At 38.5% G+C, this 16843-nt stretch overlaps 1 protein-coding gene across 4 annotated transcripts in view; it reads left to right on the forward strand.

The window, feature by feature from the left end:
- The first annotated feature begins 767 nt into the window (after positions 1-767).
- LOC107857570 overlaps positions 768-16843 on the forward strand; it is a 48177-nt gene continuing 32101 nt past the window's right edge. Inside the window, exons 1-7 of one of the 4 annotated variants that reach the window (XM_016702372.2) lie at positions 768-852; positions 1491-2089; positions 2169-2293; positions 2396-2490; positions 2600-2821; positions 3417-3504; positions 16264-16315. In XM_016702372.2, coding sequence (XP_016557858.2) covers positions 1518-2089; positions 2169-2293; positions 2396-2490; positions 2600-2821; positions 3417-3504; positions 16264-16315 — 1154 coding nt within the window. In that variant the 5' untranslated portion in view covers positions 768-852; positions 1491-1517. Of the gene's footprint in view, positions 1078-1490; positions 2090-2168; positions 2294-2395; positions 2491-2599; positions 2822-3416; positions 3505-16263; positions 16316-16843 lie in introns of all 4 variants that reach the window. The other 3 variants (XM_047406479.1, XM_047406478.1, XM_016702374.2) reach the window with 3 other exon arrangements.

Here is a 16843-nt window from a genome sequence, read left to right on the forward strand (position 1 = left end):
TAGTAACATATATTTTGCTTAATGATAAGCTCGACATATATATTAATATTATCCTCGAAGGTTAAAAGCAACAAGTTCAGTTTAATAAGAAAATGGAAGTGTCGTAAATTGCACCTTAATGATACGAAATCTTAACGTAATCATGAAGAAACAAATAATCTTCTCCCTGAAAAAGAGGTGATCCAGCCGCACCTTCCAGTACGGTTACCTTGTTACGACTTAATCCCCCAACATGCTCGACGAACCGAGAGCCGTCCAGGGACTACCGGAGGGAGCTTGCTTATAGAAAGAAGATAGGCCAGAAAAACAAGGTGCAACGGGCTTTTAATATAAAACTATCTTTTTCAAACACAAATATTCAACATTTAAACTCTTTAAAAAAATATTTTTTTAGCGCACAAATTTATAGTCATTCATGAAATTTTTTCTTTTTGATATATATATATATATTGATTTTAATTTTAATCATTTTAGCGATAAAAATTAATAATAATTAGCTCTATATATTATTAACAACTATCAGGGTATTTAAGTCATTTTAACAAAAAAAAAGTGCTTAAAAACATTATTTACCAAACACATCAATAATTTTTTTTCAGTTTCAGCACTTTTATCCAAACACTTAACTATTTTTTTAAAATAAGTTTAGCACTTTCAAAAATACTTTTAAAGAATTTTTTTCAACCATTTTTTTTCCAGCTTATCCAAACGGGCACCTAACCCTTTGAGATTAGTTTGGTGCATGAAGTTTGTTAGTTGCTCCTAAAACTTATTGGGCCATCGTTAAGCGTTCGATGATTGTTTCTCAAAAAAGCAAAATACAGGACATCGCACTTCTCACCCTCCTCCTAGGTTACCTCTTTTAAAGCATAAACTCAAACGGCAATCTCTCTCCTTCTATCCCCTTCCCCTTTTCAAGCCTCATCCCTAATTTCTCTTACCTCACCTTCAATTTTGTACTTCTCTTTATAGCCCGTATGGCCACTGCTTTCTGACTTTACATTTTATTATCAACGGTATAAAAAACAATAACAAAAACAAGAACAAGAACAAAAACAAAAACAAAAACAACGAGGTCTGTTCTTTGTTTCAGTGGCTTTATTTTGCATTTTTATTATCTTACAACAGTATGCACTAAATGAAAAGATTGAATTTTTTCATCTTTTTAATTGATTCTAATAGATTTTGTTCTTTATATTGGATCCCCCATTTCCTCAACAAATTAGATACTGATAATGCTTCTGTCTCCATATTATATTGTGTTTTTGTGAATCATTCTTCTTGTGAGTATGTGCCATTCTTTTTCTTGCAGGTCCTCTGTTCTCCATCTATTAGGAATTTGATCACTTTAATTGTTTATTTCGTATCATTAAAAATTTAGTAAGGTTCAGAAAAGAAGAAGAAAATGAAGCTATTTTTTTTTGTGGGCAAACATAGCATGTTTGCATTTTGCTTTCAGATAATAACCTGTAAACTTTGCTTGATATTAGGTATTATTGTACCTTCAATAAGTTGCAATGTATGTGAGGAGAATAAGAAGCAATAACCAAAGATGGAATCTTGTATTTCAGCGTTTTAGTTCTGGCTACAGAACTTATTCCCCTACAAAATCTTCAAGCGCTACACAGATACCTTTGGACTGCAATTCTCTAGGCAGTGTTGTAGGAAGAGCTTTGTTAGATAAATCCAAGTCGATACAGACTGCTTCTCAACGGGGGAATATAAGGTTGTTGAGGAGTTCACCTGCAAGTTGGAGGTGGAAACATTTAAGGTATTTTAGCTCTAAAGGTGATGGTAGGGATGCAAGTGAAGATAAACATGTACACACGAGAGATAGTACGACATCTGATAAGGCAACAGTTCGGAAGGAAAAAAGTGGTCAAGATGTGAGACATTGTGATGCACATACTCAGCTTGGTGAGCAAGAGCAGAAGGAGTGGCTCCGGAATGAAAAGCTGTCTATAGAGAGTAAGAAGAAAGAATCACCTTTCTTGAGTAGACGGGAAAGATTTAAAAATGAATTCTTACGGAGGGTTGTTCCATGGGAGAAAATAGCTCTATCATGGGATGCATTTCCTTATTATATCCAGTGAGTTCCTGACTTTCTGATCTATTTTCTGTTGCTGCCAAGTTGCTATTTAGATTAATTTGTGTCAACAACCTTGCAGTGAACATACAAAAAATGTTTTAATGGAGTGTGTTGCTTCCCATTTAAAGCATAAGAAGGTTACTGTGGCTTACGGTGGCCGCTTGAGTTCTTCAAGTGGGAGAATAATGCTTCAGAGTATACCAGGTAGAGTTTTCTAGACTGGTATGAGATGCACGTCTGTAAGACAATGAATCTTTTTATTATTGCTTGTTAAGAAAAAACACTGAATTCTTGATGACGTTGCAGGTACCGAGCTTTATCGAGAAAGATTAGTTCGAACCCTTGCTCGAGATTTAAAAGTACGATTACTGGTGCTTGATAGCAGCATTCTAGCTCCATATGTAAGCTATTTATATATTTGTTTTGATGTTGTATCCTTTTGACTAAGCTAGTTCTACGTAACATCTATATGCTTTTATTCCATATATTCCTAAAGTTACTTATGCACAGGACTTTGGTGAAGATTGCTCATCTGAAAGCGAATCAGATGTAGAATCAGGTGAAGAGTGTACGTCGGATTCTGAAATAGAAGATGCAAATGATGCAAGTAACGCGGAAGAATGGACAAGTGCTGAGACAAAGTCGGAAGCTAGTGAGGAAGACGTTGATGTTGAAGCATCAGTAGAAGCCTTGGAAAAACTTATTCCATTCAGCCTTGAGGACTTTGAGAAGGTAAATCTAAAAGATTCCAAAATTATATCTAGCAAGAAGAAGAAACAGAATTTCGGAAATGGGTGAACATAATGCAGTCAACATCTTTGTTAAAAAGAAAAAAATCTCTGTTTAACATGCATTAGCTGAAAACAATTTGAAATCTGGTACCTTTTGGCTGTAAATTGTGTAATGGGCGGTTGGGCACAAACATATGAAGTATGAGAACTTAGTAATTCAGTTGGTTGAGGAGTAGGAATATTAGGCCAAAATTAATAAATAAGATGACCGATGAAAAAGGAATAGTATATATTTCCTTGACTACTACTCTTCGTAAGAGTCACCAATAGGTGGGAGTTCGGAGTAGATTAGAGAATTGGATTTAAATTTCAATATTTCCATTTCTCTGTTTTCAATGAATATCTTATATCTTGTATCTTTTTTTGAGAGCACACCTCCATGATTTATTTATGTAATATGCTCTGATTTTTGAGATTACATCCATATTTCTAGACTGTTACCGATTTATTCAATATGTTAGTAATTAGAGATCCATGAATGTAGGCGTTATATGGATTTCTCATGGTTTTGATTTTAAACATTGCATGGGTTGCAGAGCGTATCTGGAGAACTTGAAAGCTCCTCAGAATCAACCTCGGAGGCTGTTGATCAATCAGAGAAAGCTCAACGGCCCTTCAAAAAAGGTATGAGGTGACAGAAGAATCCATTATAGGCTGTGCTAACATGTTTGGTTTATTGCTTTCATGAAACCGGCCCCTTATAATATTTCAGTTCTCTTTGACCTCACATTAAGCTTTGTTTGCTAAAATTTCATTGCCATTTCTGATAGTATTTTAATTATGATACTTAATGCCTATGAGAATAGGTCAAGTGGATCTAGAATGGTTCATGTCTGGCCAAGTTTTCACATGGTAGATTTTAGAAGATAGTGATCAAAGATATATACACACACACACACACAAAACTGGCGGAAATGAGAATGTTGCGCTGGATGTGTGGGCTTACAAGAGGGGATAGAGTTAGGAATGAGATTGTTCGGGAGAAGGTGGGAGTGGCTTCGGTGGAGGACAAGATGCGGGAAGAAAAGTTGAGATGGTTTGGGCATGTGATGAGGAGGGGCGCGGATGCCCCAGTTTGCAGGTGTGAGAGACTAGCCTTGGATGGCTTCAGGAGGAGTAGAGGGAGGCCGAAGAAATACTGGAGGAGAGTGATTAGACATGACATGGAGCAGCTTACCGAGGACATGACCCTAGATAGGAAGGTGTGGAGGTCACGGATAAGGGTAGAAGGCTAGAGTGAGTACATGGGTTGTAGCAAGTAATTAGGAGAGTCCCTGTTTAGTCGGGGTAGTATTCGTACTGTGTCGATAGGTAGGAGCCGTTAGTCAGGAGAGACTGGGTGTCGTGGGTGACTTTGGTCTGTGAGTGTAGGTTACTACTAGGCGGGTACCCTATTCCAGATTTCGTTTTTCTTATTTCTTATTGCTTATGGCTCTTAGTTCCCCTATCCTGTATTACTCTGAGTTCTATTTTACTATTTCTGATTCTTTACTTCTGTTAAGCCACCCATCCTGCTTTACGTTTCATTACAACTTTTGTTTACTATTTTTTATCTTGAGCCGGGGTCTGTCGGAAACAACCTCTCTACTTCTTCGGGGGTAGCGGTATGGATTGCGTACATTTTACCCTCTCCAGACCCCACTGTGTGGGAATACACTGGGCTTGTTGTTGTTGTATATACACACACATACGTACCTGTGGCATAAAAAAGTCTTTCACAATGAGGTGTCAAGTCAGCTTGCGTGGGCCTAGACTATTTCGCCACGTATCTCTTAGCATTAGTAGTACATAGACTGTGTAACTCTGCCTACCACTTCTTAGATAAATGGAAAGAAAATTACCTAGCAGTTTTGTTTCTGTTGGGATTTGTAATATTTTCACCCACTTCATTGAGCACCAGGCCACACCGTTAGGTGCAAAAAAACTTTCAATTATCTTCTCTTGTCTGTTTTCTAAGAACAACTTAGTAAGTTCATCTTCCAACCATTCACCTTGTTGCCCATTATAACAACCTGTCTTATAACTTCTTTTTTTGTTTCTCTTTTTGGGCTTCTATTTGGTGCTTAGGCATGTCTTAATTGAGCCATTTGTCAACAACTTTTAGAATTTGTTTGTTTGCTTTTGTAATTGAAGATTAAGGGCCAGTGGCACACGGTTCAAAACTCAGTGGATTATGGGTTCGCCCCTTATCCTTGTCCACTTAAATATTGTTAGAATATGAGTAGGAATATGAATAACATATAGAACCTTCTTTGGAAAGGGATTGTAATGTAGTGTTCTATTAGGAAAAGAATTGGAATGTAATGTTATAAATAGGGCCTCCATGTAGTACTGTAGTTACAACAATGCAATAATATGTTTCTCTTATATTTCTCACATGGTATCAGAGCCATGGACGGAGCCACCTCTAGGGAAGGATGGTCAGATGCACGCCCTTCGTTGGAAAATTATGTGGTGAATAGAGGTTAAATATTAATCATCATGAGTGTATATTCAATTTTGCACACTCTTAACATAGTTGAGAATAAAATGTGCATGCCCTTCATCAAATTCCTGGCTCCGCCACTGATCAGAGCCTCTACAATCTTGGTAGAGAATCAAAGAGCTTCCGTTTCCAGCGGGCAGTTATAACCCATAAATCCATATATGCCGCCCGTCCGGCCAATGATCATGTTAGCAAAAGTTAGGCCACCATACTTCTTTCCCTTACTTTGTCATATCTAATTTGTGTAGCACCATACATCTTTTTGGTGACTACTTTCTCATATTAGATTTGCATAGCACCGTGCATCTCTTCGGACTACTCATATTTAATTTGCATAGTACCATGCATCTTTTCGGAGTACTTTCTCATATCTGAGTTGCATAGAACCGTGCGTCTCTCCGGTGACTCCTTAGATCTGATTTGTGTAGTTCTATGCGTCTTTACAGTGACTCCTCAGATCTGATTTGCGTAGGGTCGTGCCATTATTCCGATCCTACCATATAACTTCTCGTTTTCAGTAGGGTCGTGTCGTCATTCTGACCCTACCCATATAATTTCTCTTTTCAGTAGGGTTGTGTCATCATTCCAACCCTACCCATATACTTTTTTTTTTCAGTACGGTTATGCAGTTATTTCGACCCTATCCATAGAATTTCTCTTTTTCTATAGGGTCGTGCCGTCATTCAGACCCTACCCATATAATTTCTATATTTCAATAGGTCGTGCGATCATTCCGACCCTACCCATATAATTTCTATTCCTCAGTAGGGCCGTGCCATCATTCCGATCCACCTATATAATTCTTTTTCTTAGTAGAGTCGTACCATCATTCCGACCCAACCCATTTTTCTCAGATGGTGACCACTTTTCAGCCATCAAATCTAATAATCCGGTGCGTAAGCATGTTCCGACTAGTTTTTCGGTGATTATCTTGTTCAAGATCTACTCATCTCTTGATTTCGAGATGACCCATAAATTTCGACTAGTTTTCGACAATTTTCCAGCGGTAGATCGACTTTCCGACGATGTTTACTACTTTTCGGATCACCTCTTCAGTTGAGGTCTCCGAGACGTCTAGAACAGTCCTTATCAGTTTTCGTGCAAATATCTTCACCAAGTCCCTCACTGATACTTGTATTAATTACATCCATCACAATCTTGGTACATATGCCTTCTATGCACCAGCTTGAGGGGAAGTGTTAGAATATGAGTAGAAATAGGAATAGCATATAGAATCCTACTTGGAAAGGGATTGTAATGTAGTGTCCTATTAGGAAAAGGATTGAAATGTAGTGTCTATAAATAGGGCCTCAATGTAATAGTGAAGTTACAACAATTCAATAGTATTTTTCTCTTATATTTCTCACAAATACCATCCTTTTGTGTGTACTAGGATTTAAACCAGTGGCATGCACCTAACCTACAAATCACAGGTTGAGCTTTTACACTAGATTAAAGCTTTGAGGGCATTTTGTTTGTTGTTTAACCAGCTTATTTGGACCTGTATGAGTTGAGGTTTGTTGTCGTTGGAAACCTTAGCTGGGTAAATGTGTTGTACGTGAAAGAGCTGAATTGGTAGGCATAGATGTTGCCCAAGCCAAATCACCAATTAATATGTGAAGGTGTTTAACAAATGATAGTGTTTTGTCGTACTCCCAATTATGTCAAAGAAAAAAGAAGTGGTTATTATGCTCCTTCGGTCACAAATTGAAACTTCATGCGTTGGTTGAAAAAATATTAAGGAGGGGGGGGGAGGGGGGGGGGCTATAAAAGGTAAATGTAGCATGTACAATATTTATTGAGGAATTTTTTGGAGAACAGTAGTAGAAAAAGAGTATCAACATATGTTAACTTGTGGTAGTTGAAACTCTTATGCTGGACTTGGGGGGGGGAGAGGATTGCATTTTAGTTCGCCGCTTATGGAGTTGATTGGCGCTCTTGGTATTATTTCTCACCTTAATTATCCCCCATGATGGTAATTCTGACCAATATTTCCTTTGATACATTTGGTTTACAGTCAAGAATGAATAAGGTTTTTCAAGTGTCACATACTCTAGTATTTTTTTTTTTTTTGAAATTGGTAATGTTGTATTCCTCAGCATTAAGGATATCCTGGAGACCTCCAAAAAGGGATCACAGAGAGTAGTAGATCTAATTACAAGGAACCTAGCATATCTACTAGTTGTTCTATCTCTTCTATACCTTCCTCTTTACACCAAAAATATAAACATATGATACATTTCTCCTTTACTCTGTGGATGGAATTAGATTTGTTCTTAAAGCATCTTCCGTTCCTTTCCTTCCATATTGACCACCATATGCAAGCTGGAATCAGCCTCCACCACTTTTTTTGATTTTTGCTTCCACCTCTTCTAATCCAGCAGCTCAACAAGTCAGCAGTGTGTTCTGGCATTGTCCAACTATTGTCTGTGAGTCTCAAAAACAGATTCCAAAGTTGAGTTGTGACTCTACAATGTAGAAATAAATGGTTGTTGGTCTCACTTGTCTCATTGCAAAGAAAACACCTGGGATCTAGTTGCCAACCTTTCCTCTGTAGTACCTCTTGTGTCAGGCATGCCCTCTTAGCCACTAACCATACAAAACATTTGACCTTGCTTGGTGCTTGACTTGTCCATATTTGTTTCCATCTAGCCAATGTGAGAGCTTGATAAGTTCCAAGTTCCTTTTTGTAGAGCCTGTTGACTGCGAAGCTTCCATCCTTTGAATGTTTCCATGCGATTGTGTCCATCCTTGCCTCAAAACCTTTAAATTCATTGAGTGACTGTAACAGTTGTGCCACCCGATCTATTTCCCAATCATTTAGATTTCTCCTAAAAGTTATATTCTAACCATTTGACCAACTTTCTTCCAAAGTGACTTCAGTATTGCTGCAAAGACAAAACAAGTCAGGAAAAGTGTGCATTAAGGTCTCCTGACCAACCCAAACATCCTTCCAAAATAAGATTTTAGCTCCATTTCCTATTTTCAGTTTGATTTTTCCTGCAAGTTTAGTCTAGAGGGACCTTATTGATCTCCAAGTTGAGACTCCATAGGGACTAGTAACTTCTTTTGTACACCATTGGGAGTCTTGACCATATTTATGTTGTATGACTATTTTCCAGAGAGCCTGGTCCTCCTCCTCTTATCTCCACAACCATTTCATCAAGAGACACTCATTGTGGGTTCTCAAATTCTTAATTCCAAGACCACCTGTGAGTTAAGGTAATTGTATTGTTTTCCAGTTTACCAAGTAGTACCCTTTCCCTTCCTTGTTTCCAAACCACAAAAATTCTCTTCTGAGCTTGTCTAGTTTCTTCCTTACCTTTGCAGGTAAAGGAAATAAAGACATGACATAAGTGGGAAGTGAGTCCACAACTGCATTTATTAGAGTATGTCTGCCCCCAAGTGACAAATACTGCGACTTCCATATGGCTAATTTCTTTTCAGTCCTTTGAATTATATCATCCCATATCCTCAATTCTTTGTGTTTGCTACCCAAAGGCATTCCCAAGTAGGTTGTTGGGAGTTTGTCAATCCTGCACTCTAAAATGTTGGCAAGTCTTTGCATTTGTCAATCCTGCACTCTAAAATGTTGGCAAGTCTTTGCATCTGTGCTACTTTCTTTAATAGGGGATAGACTACTCTTTCTCCAATTGACTTTGAGGCCAGAAACAGCTTCCAAAATCAACAAAATTACTCTGATAATTCTGATCTGCTCTTCTTTTGCCTCACAGAATATCACAGTGTCATCAGCATAGAGTAATTGGCAAATCTTCATATTCTCCCCTGCTCTGTTGCTGACTTCAAATCCCCTTATCCATCCGTTATGAGTAGCCACCCGCATCATGCTGTTAAGTCCTTCCATGACTAGAATAAATAAGAATGGTGAGAGGGGATCTCCCTGCCTTAAGCCCCTTTCAGAAGGAAAAAAACCCATAGGTTCTCCATTGATCAGAATGGAGAACCTGACAGTTTTAATACAAAAACTTATCCATTTTAACCATTTATCTCCAAATCCCATTTGCCTTAAGATGCTAAGAAGAAACCCCCAATTCACATGATTATATGCCTTTTCGAGATTAAGCTTGCATATTATGCCTGCAACCTCTCCTCTCATCTTGGTTTCCACACATTCATTGGCTATTAGGGCAGCATCCATGATCTGTCTACCTTTGATAAATTGCCATTTGGTGTTTGTTCACCAACTTGTTCACCACCTATTTGAGCCTTTGAGCTAATACCTTAGCTATAATCTTGTATAGCCCACTGATTAGGCTTATTGGTCTTTTGGATAAGTGCCACAAAAGTGGCATTGATACTTTTCTCAAAAACTTGAAACTCATGGAAATGATGCATAGTTTTCATGATGTCTTCTTTCATAACAGGCCAAAATTCTTTGTAGAAGCTCATTGGAAACCCATCAGGCCCTGGTGCCTTGTCACTAGCACAGAGCCTAATACCCCGCAAGACTTCTTCCTCCTCAAATTGTCTCTGTACCCAAATTTGTTCCTCCAGGTTTATGCTTGTGAAATCTTGTAAGTTGAGATCAGGTCTCCATGTCTCTGTCTCTTTATATAGGTTCTAATAGTACTCTTGAACTAAAGTTTTGATAGCATCTGGATCAGTAATAATACTTCCCTCCTCCTCAATTTTGTCAATGGTATTGAACCTCTTATGTGTTGTGGCCATTCTGTGAAAGTACTTTGTGTTCTTTTCTCCATTCTTCAACCATTGGACTCTAGACCTCTGTCTCCATGCTATCTCCTCGTTCTTGACTACCTCCTCAAACTCCATTTCGAGTTGAGTCTTATGCAGTAATTCATCATCTGTTAACGCTCTCTGTTCCATGATCGTTTCTAATCCAGATATTTGGTTCAAGATGTTCTCCCTCCTTTGTCTCCAGTTGTTCTGGTGTTCCTTTCCCACTCTTTCAATTTCCCTTTTAAGAGTTTCAATTTAGATGTCAGGATATAAGTCGGACTGCCAGATGCATTGAAAGAAACCCACCATTCCTTTAGTTTCTCTTTAAAACCCTCCACCCCCATCGACCATTGTTGGAATTTAAAATATGATTTCTTGAAATCCATATATCCACATGTTAACATAATGGGATTGTGATCTGACCCCATTTTTGGCAGAAGTGATTGTTTGATGTGCAAAAATTTTTCCTCCCATTGAGATGAGTACAGGAACCTATCGATTCTGGAGGCACTCTCATGATTATCGCTTCTTCTCCAAGTGTATGACCCTCCAAATAAAGGAGGGTTAACAAGCTCCATATCATTAATCCAATCTGAAAATTCAGCCATGGAACCACTGATTCTTTGGCAATTTGTTCTCTCCTCTGGGTATCTTGTGATGTTGAAGTCACCACATAATACCCATGGTCCATCACAAAGACTTCTAATAGCTGCTAGCTCCCACCACAGTTCTCTTCTTTCTACCCTCTTGCAATCTGCATAGATGGCACTTAGATACCAGGTCATATCTTGTTCTAAGCCCTCAAACCTGCAAGTGAGCATCTGGTTCCCACTATCTACCAGTTCCCCCTTCCATAATCTTTTGTCCTAAAGCACCACTATCCCGCCACTCCTCCCAATAGACTCTATGTGAACTTCTCCCAGCCATCTATTGTTCCAGATATGTTGATAGAAGTTTGATTCGTTCCCAGTTAGCTTAGTTTCAACCAACACGTGAATGTCGGCCCCCCATTGAAGGAACAAATTTCTCACAATTCTTCTTTTGCTCTCCCCGTTTAACCCCCTTACATTCCACGATAATATTTTAGTCTTCATGAGAAACTTCTTGTGATATTCTCCCTCCTAACCTTGGCTCTCCTTCTTTGAATTTCATGTCGAAAGCCAGATTTCTGACTTCCTTAGGGACTACTGCTTTGTGAATTTCCTGTTTCCCTTCCCCCTTTTGTTTGTGTACCATCGCTCTCCTTTGGTCAATTTTGAGAAGAAGTTCATAAGCCATCTCCTCACACCCCTCAAAAGCTGCCCCAAACTTTCCCCCTAATTTGATCACATTCGAGTGTATCCACAATGTTGCTTTCTCCTTCGCTGCCTCCTCGCTGATTGGCTCATCCACTTGTAATGCTTCTATGTCATTAAAATTCAACATCTGCTTAGGGTTTTCCTCATGGTTATCTTGCCCCTCCCAAAGTTGAATTTCTGAGCAGCTGCTCCCAATTATTTCCTTCTCCCCTTGTGGATTTTGGCTCTCCATGTACTGTATCAGGCTCCTCTCTCTCTGATTCTCCTCCGTGATTCTGATTGCTTCAAGTTCATCAGCAAAGATGAAGAAATCTTGATTATCGATTGTGTTTTTTTGTTGACTATGGATGTACTTTGTGAAAGGCTCAACAGTTTTTATTTTTGTGGCCTGTGAAAGATTGGGCTTAAAACAAGGCCCAATATTTTGTCCATCTAATTCCACTGACTTGTATAAGTCTTTGGGCAGCAAAATTTTGAGTCCATTCATTCCAGGTGTCTCTTTTGACCCCACTCTTGTGGACCCACTCTCACGTGCCACACTCTTGGCTCTACCCCACTTGTCTTCCGCCTGTCTCTCCTCAATATCCAACGGATATTCCCCAACGCTTCTTTTTCCTCTTTCATACTTTGTTTCTTTCATCTTCAGAGCCTCCTTCCATATCTTGTCCCTTTCTTCTCGTTGAACGAGCTTGCCACCATTGACCTTTCTGTATCTCGCCGGAGCCTCTACCCAGATCTCCTCTACAAATCGTGGGATTTCCTCGAGACGTCCCTTCACCTTGATGCGAGCCCATCTCAAGTGGTTCTTGAGCATAGTCTCTTCTTCTGTTTCTAACCATCCACCACACTCATCTCCTATTTGTTTCATCACTTTTTCCGACCAGAGCTGAAGGGGGAGTCCGAGGGCTCTTATCCAAAACCAATCAAACTTGGCCTGGGTCGGATAAGCCCCTACTGTTGGGGACCACCATTCAAGCTTCAAGCTTCTGCCCCGTCTCTTCCAGCTTCCTCCCAGGATGTGTTCTGCGATCTGATGGGACCGAAATTCGAACAAGAATTGGATTCCGTTTAGATCGAAGATCTGGAGGTTATGGATCCCTTTCCACGTCTGTTGTGCCCATCTCCTGACATCATTCCGTGTTGGGATCTCATCGCTCTCCGAAAAGCATCCCACTAGGCATCTGTTGAGGATTCCATTACTCCCATTGTGATTGCAAGCTTCAGAAGATTCAGGAGGATCCTCTTCTTGCTGTGTCTCTTGTTCCTTGTGTGTCCATCTACTTCTGAGAAAAGCTTCTTTGTAATTTCTTCCTTCTTCTGCGAACTTTGGTGTAATAATTTCCTTGGCATTTAGTGAACTCTCTTTCTTTGGTCCATTTATGAAGCCTTCCATCTTTTTCGAGAGCCCCAGCCACCCTTCATTAAATTTGTTCTCTGGCAAAATGATTACTGTTCTGGATGTACCATTAACTGCTATCATTGATATGAATCTTCCATATTTATTGAACTTCAAAGAGAAGTATAAATAAGTAACCAGATCTCTGCCTCTCCCAAGATTTGAAAGTTTCCCCCCTTACATCTGAAGCCTCCCTCAGCCTCTTGACAAACCATCCCAGAGCTGCTCTGCTGAGAATCATTCTTCTCAAGTGGAGCTTTGAGCTCTCCACCCAATCATACCAAGTGCCGCTAGATGTCTTTCTCTGTGTTATTTCATAAGATTTACCTCCCAATCTAAAATAGATACGATTCTCCATAATAAGAGAAAAGGTTAAAAGATGAACAGGAAAAAAAACAAAGGAAGAAACTTGCTCCGGTGATTGAATACCACCGGGGAAGGTTGTCTGAATGCCCTGAAGGACCCTGAAAGTCCTACCTAGGAACTCGTGTCAGAGAGTAAACATGTCACATACTCTAGTATGTTAAGGGAATTAGTTGCTTGGGAAATAAGAGGATTTCCCCGTGTTGGGGATTGGGGCCTCAGAAAAAGGGGTGTGAGCTGTCTGCACTAGGAGAAGGTGGGCCGACTGCCAAGGATAAAATAAACTATGTTAAAATTATAACCAAAATCTTGTTAACAACTAGATTAGTATAAGTGAATCTGTAATCCTTCAGTTCTGATATCGAAAAAAGCCTTTAGTTCTTCCAATATTATATTGGAGTTTTAGCAAACATCTAAAAACTAATTTCTAAACATAAAATGAAAATGCAACGAATGCTCTCAGGCACGATTTTCAAGGACAACCTGTCTGTAGTCTACTTTTGGGCTATTTCCTTTTCTGGGAGGTCTTTTTCCGGCAATATGAGGAGATTTTATTCAGCTGGGGAAAATAGCACTTACTACAATGCTGGTTTTAATTCTTTCGACACTACTAAGTGTCTATCTGAGGCAGAAACATTGTACGGTTGAGTCGAGCGCAATAGGAATTTAATGAGAAGAGTTGTACTCTTAAATACAACGAGAATGGAAGATGCATCAGCTCTATTACACCATTCAAGGGCCAAAAAAATCAGTAATTATTACACTGGAGACTACATACAAAGGGGGCTGGGGGAACATTGCTCAAGAAATAGAAAAGTTCATTTATGAACCTGGAAAAAAGCAGGAGTCACAGCCAAATATCACGAGGAAGCAAGTAGTCATACACAGAGGCCTTCAAATTACAAGAAAATGGATGACGGAGGCTATGAAGGAGGTGCGGATACAGATAAGAGATGTCATAAAGATCTCTAGAGGAACAGCAACATCTGGGAAGGACCTGCTGAACAGGTGTATAGTCGGAGAACTGCAGCAAGCTTCATTTGAAGTTTCACAGCTGAACGATGTGAGGAGATGGCAACACATGGAAGACAAATAGTGGTGCCAGTGTTTATGCCATGAATGATGGTACTTTTTTGTTCAAGTTGTCCTCTCGAAAGATAGCTGAGCATCTCATGGTGAGTGAGTGGCCTGGAAGAGGATGAATCTGAAATTGGAATGGTGGCAGCCAACAACGGGATGTTGGCCAGAAGAAATAAGAAGAGTCTGGGTCTGGGTTAAGGTCCTACAGCTTCGGTTGAGTCTAGAAGTGAAGTATTCATGGGTTGGTTTGGGTCGTTGTTGGTCAAAACCTAAACCCAACCAATTTAATCGGTTTTTAAATTATTAAAACCAAACCAAACCAAACCAGATGTAATATACATTTACGAGTTTGGTTGTTATCAGTTTTTGTTCTGTTATTTGGTTATTAATTATACACGAAAATAAAAGAAACGATTCATTCAAAAGGTTTTAAAAAGACAACAATTTATATAAAAAGAAAAAAGCTGAGATTACCACATAAAACAGTAAAAGGCTTGAGATTACCACATAAAATAACAACTCATCTGATTTGCTTGTGGAGAAAGATATGGTATTGATTAGAATGGAGAGCTAAGTTGTGCGCCAAGAGAACAAAAATTCAAAACCTCGTCACTAGAGAGGTAATAAATTGCTTGATTTGGTCAGTTTGGTTCGAGAAGTGGTTCAAATCTTATCAATTTTTGTTTTAAATTGGGTTGTTAAGTCCAATCCACCCTAATATGACAATAGGCCTCTCATTTGAATAGTACAGTAGATCTCCCACTTTAACCAAAGAAAAGGTAAGGTTTCTCAAATACAGTGAATATGTGGTAGTACTGAATTAATTAATCAGGCTAACTATCTGCAATGTATTCTTTCTTCACATCAAAAGTATAAATATAAAACAGGAAGATTTTTAATACTTTGTATATCAGTCTTTTGAACAGATCTGTAAAACTATCTATGCACCAGATGTATAAATAGGAAAAACATAATTTTTATGTCTCGCGGGGCTTGTTTTCTTCAAAGTGTTGATTAACAAGAGATAGTTATGTCATCTTAGACCCATTTTTGATTGTCAAGAAAGGTTAATGTGAATGCTCGATACCTCCTCTTCTCTCTCTCTCTCTCTCTCTCAGACACAGACACACGCATACACCTCAGTCATTTAGTGATAGTGCTCATTACTGCTACTATGCTCTGTCTTTTTTTTTTTAAATTCTGTTTCCTATGTTACTACATTAAAAGCTGATTACTTGTGAAAGATTAAGAAAAAAGGTCTGTGTCACCCATTGAGTCATGCAACTAACCTCACCACAAGAAAATCACCTCGCTCTCACTTTTGCCTTCTCAAACATTGTTACTGGTAGTAGTAAGAGATCAGTAGTTTGTGGCAGTTATTAGTTATGTTGGTTCTAGATATATACATATTATTTGACCCCTTCCCATTAACAGGATAATTGCACTTTTAGTCGTTCCATTATTGATAAATTCTGAATTTGGTCCTTGCAATATTTGGCTGAGTACATTTAACAGTCAATTAACTAAGATGTGTCATTTTTTGGAAACTAAACTAAGGTGTGTTATTTTGGTCCCTTTATAATTTAGACTATTTCTGAATTATATTATCCTCAAATATGGAGAAACAATACAAATTTAACACAACACTTCTTTAAGAAAATGGTTAGCACACTCTATCAAAAAGTACATGATTTAGCGCTTGATAATTTGTTACGTTTCTAAAGTGTCACATTAAAGGGATCAAAAGTGCGCATATCCATTGATTGAAGGGTTAATGTGCTTAACCAGAAATCTCTAAAACCAAAAGTCTGAATTTGTCGATTTTTTAAGGACTAAAAGCGCAAATTTTCCAATAGTATAACTCAATTGGAATATGATTGATAATCATTAAAACATCAGTTGGGAGCTTCAGCGCAATATATTTAAGTTTGACACTTGAAATAGCAAACACGATATTCAATTTTGTATAACTGCAATATTTACCATCTTTTGAGGAGTATCTGTTTTTACTTTGTCATGGTAGTTTCCATTGTTATATTTACATTTTAATCTACCAACAGGGGATCGAGTAAAATATACTGGACCTTCTGGTGTTGTTAAAGCCGATAACAGGTTAGTTCTTACGTGTCACACCTTTAAAGTATTTGTTTTCTGACATCATAAATAATCAAAATCTTACTGCTTCAAAAGTCGCAAGTTTTGCCAATTAGGTGGTAAATTTTATCAGAGTGGATTAATCTTCCTTGCCGATTTTCTTAGCGAGTTCATCTATATCTTCACAATTTCCATTATATTAACTTGTGTTTTAATGTTTCCCTCCAACTTTGGGTACGGGCTTGAAATGTTTCAAGAGAGAGCAGAAGTGCCTGCAATACCTCTCCTCACATTGGGTAGTTAGGAATTGTTGCATAACGTATTAGGCTTTTAGTTCTCTGCTTCTGTAAACTTACGTTTTAGCTTTTAAAAGAGCAACCAATAACCCAATAAGCTGTCTGGGATGGTAGGTTAATCTCTAAGTGCAAAAAGTAGTATTAGAGCGGATTATGTGTGGATTCACTGTCCATTATCAAAAATACAATTTCGAATTTACTGTCGCTCAAATCTTAGACTAGGACGTTGATAATTAAACCTTGAGAACAT

Source organism: Capsicum annuum, chromosome 2 (genome assembly GCF_002878395.1).
Source record: "Capsicum annuum cultivar UCD-10X-F1 chromosome 2, UCD10Xv1.1, whole genome shotgun sequence".
Classification (NCBI taxonomy): domain Eukaryota; kingdom Viridiplantae; phylum Streptophyta; class Magnoliopsida; order Solanales; family Solanaceae; genus Capsicum; species Capsicum annuum.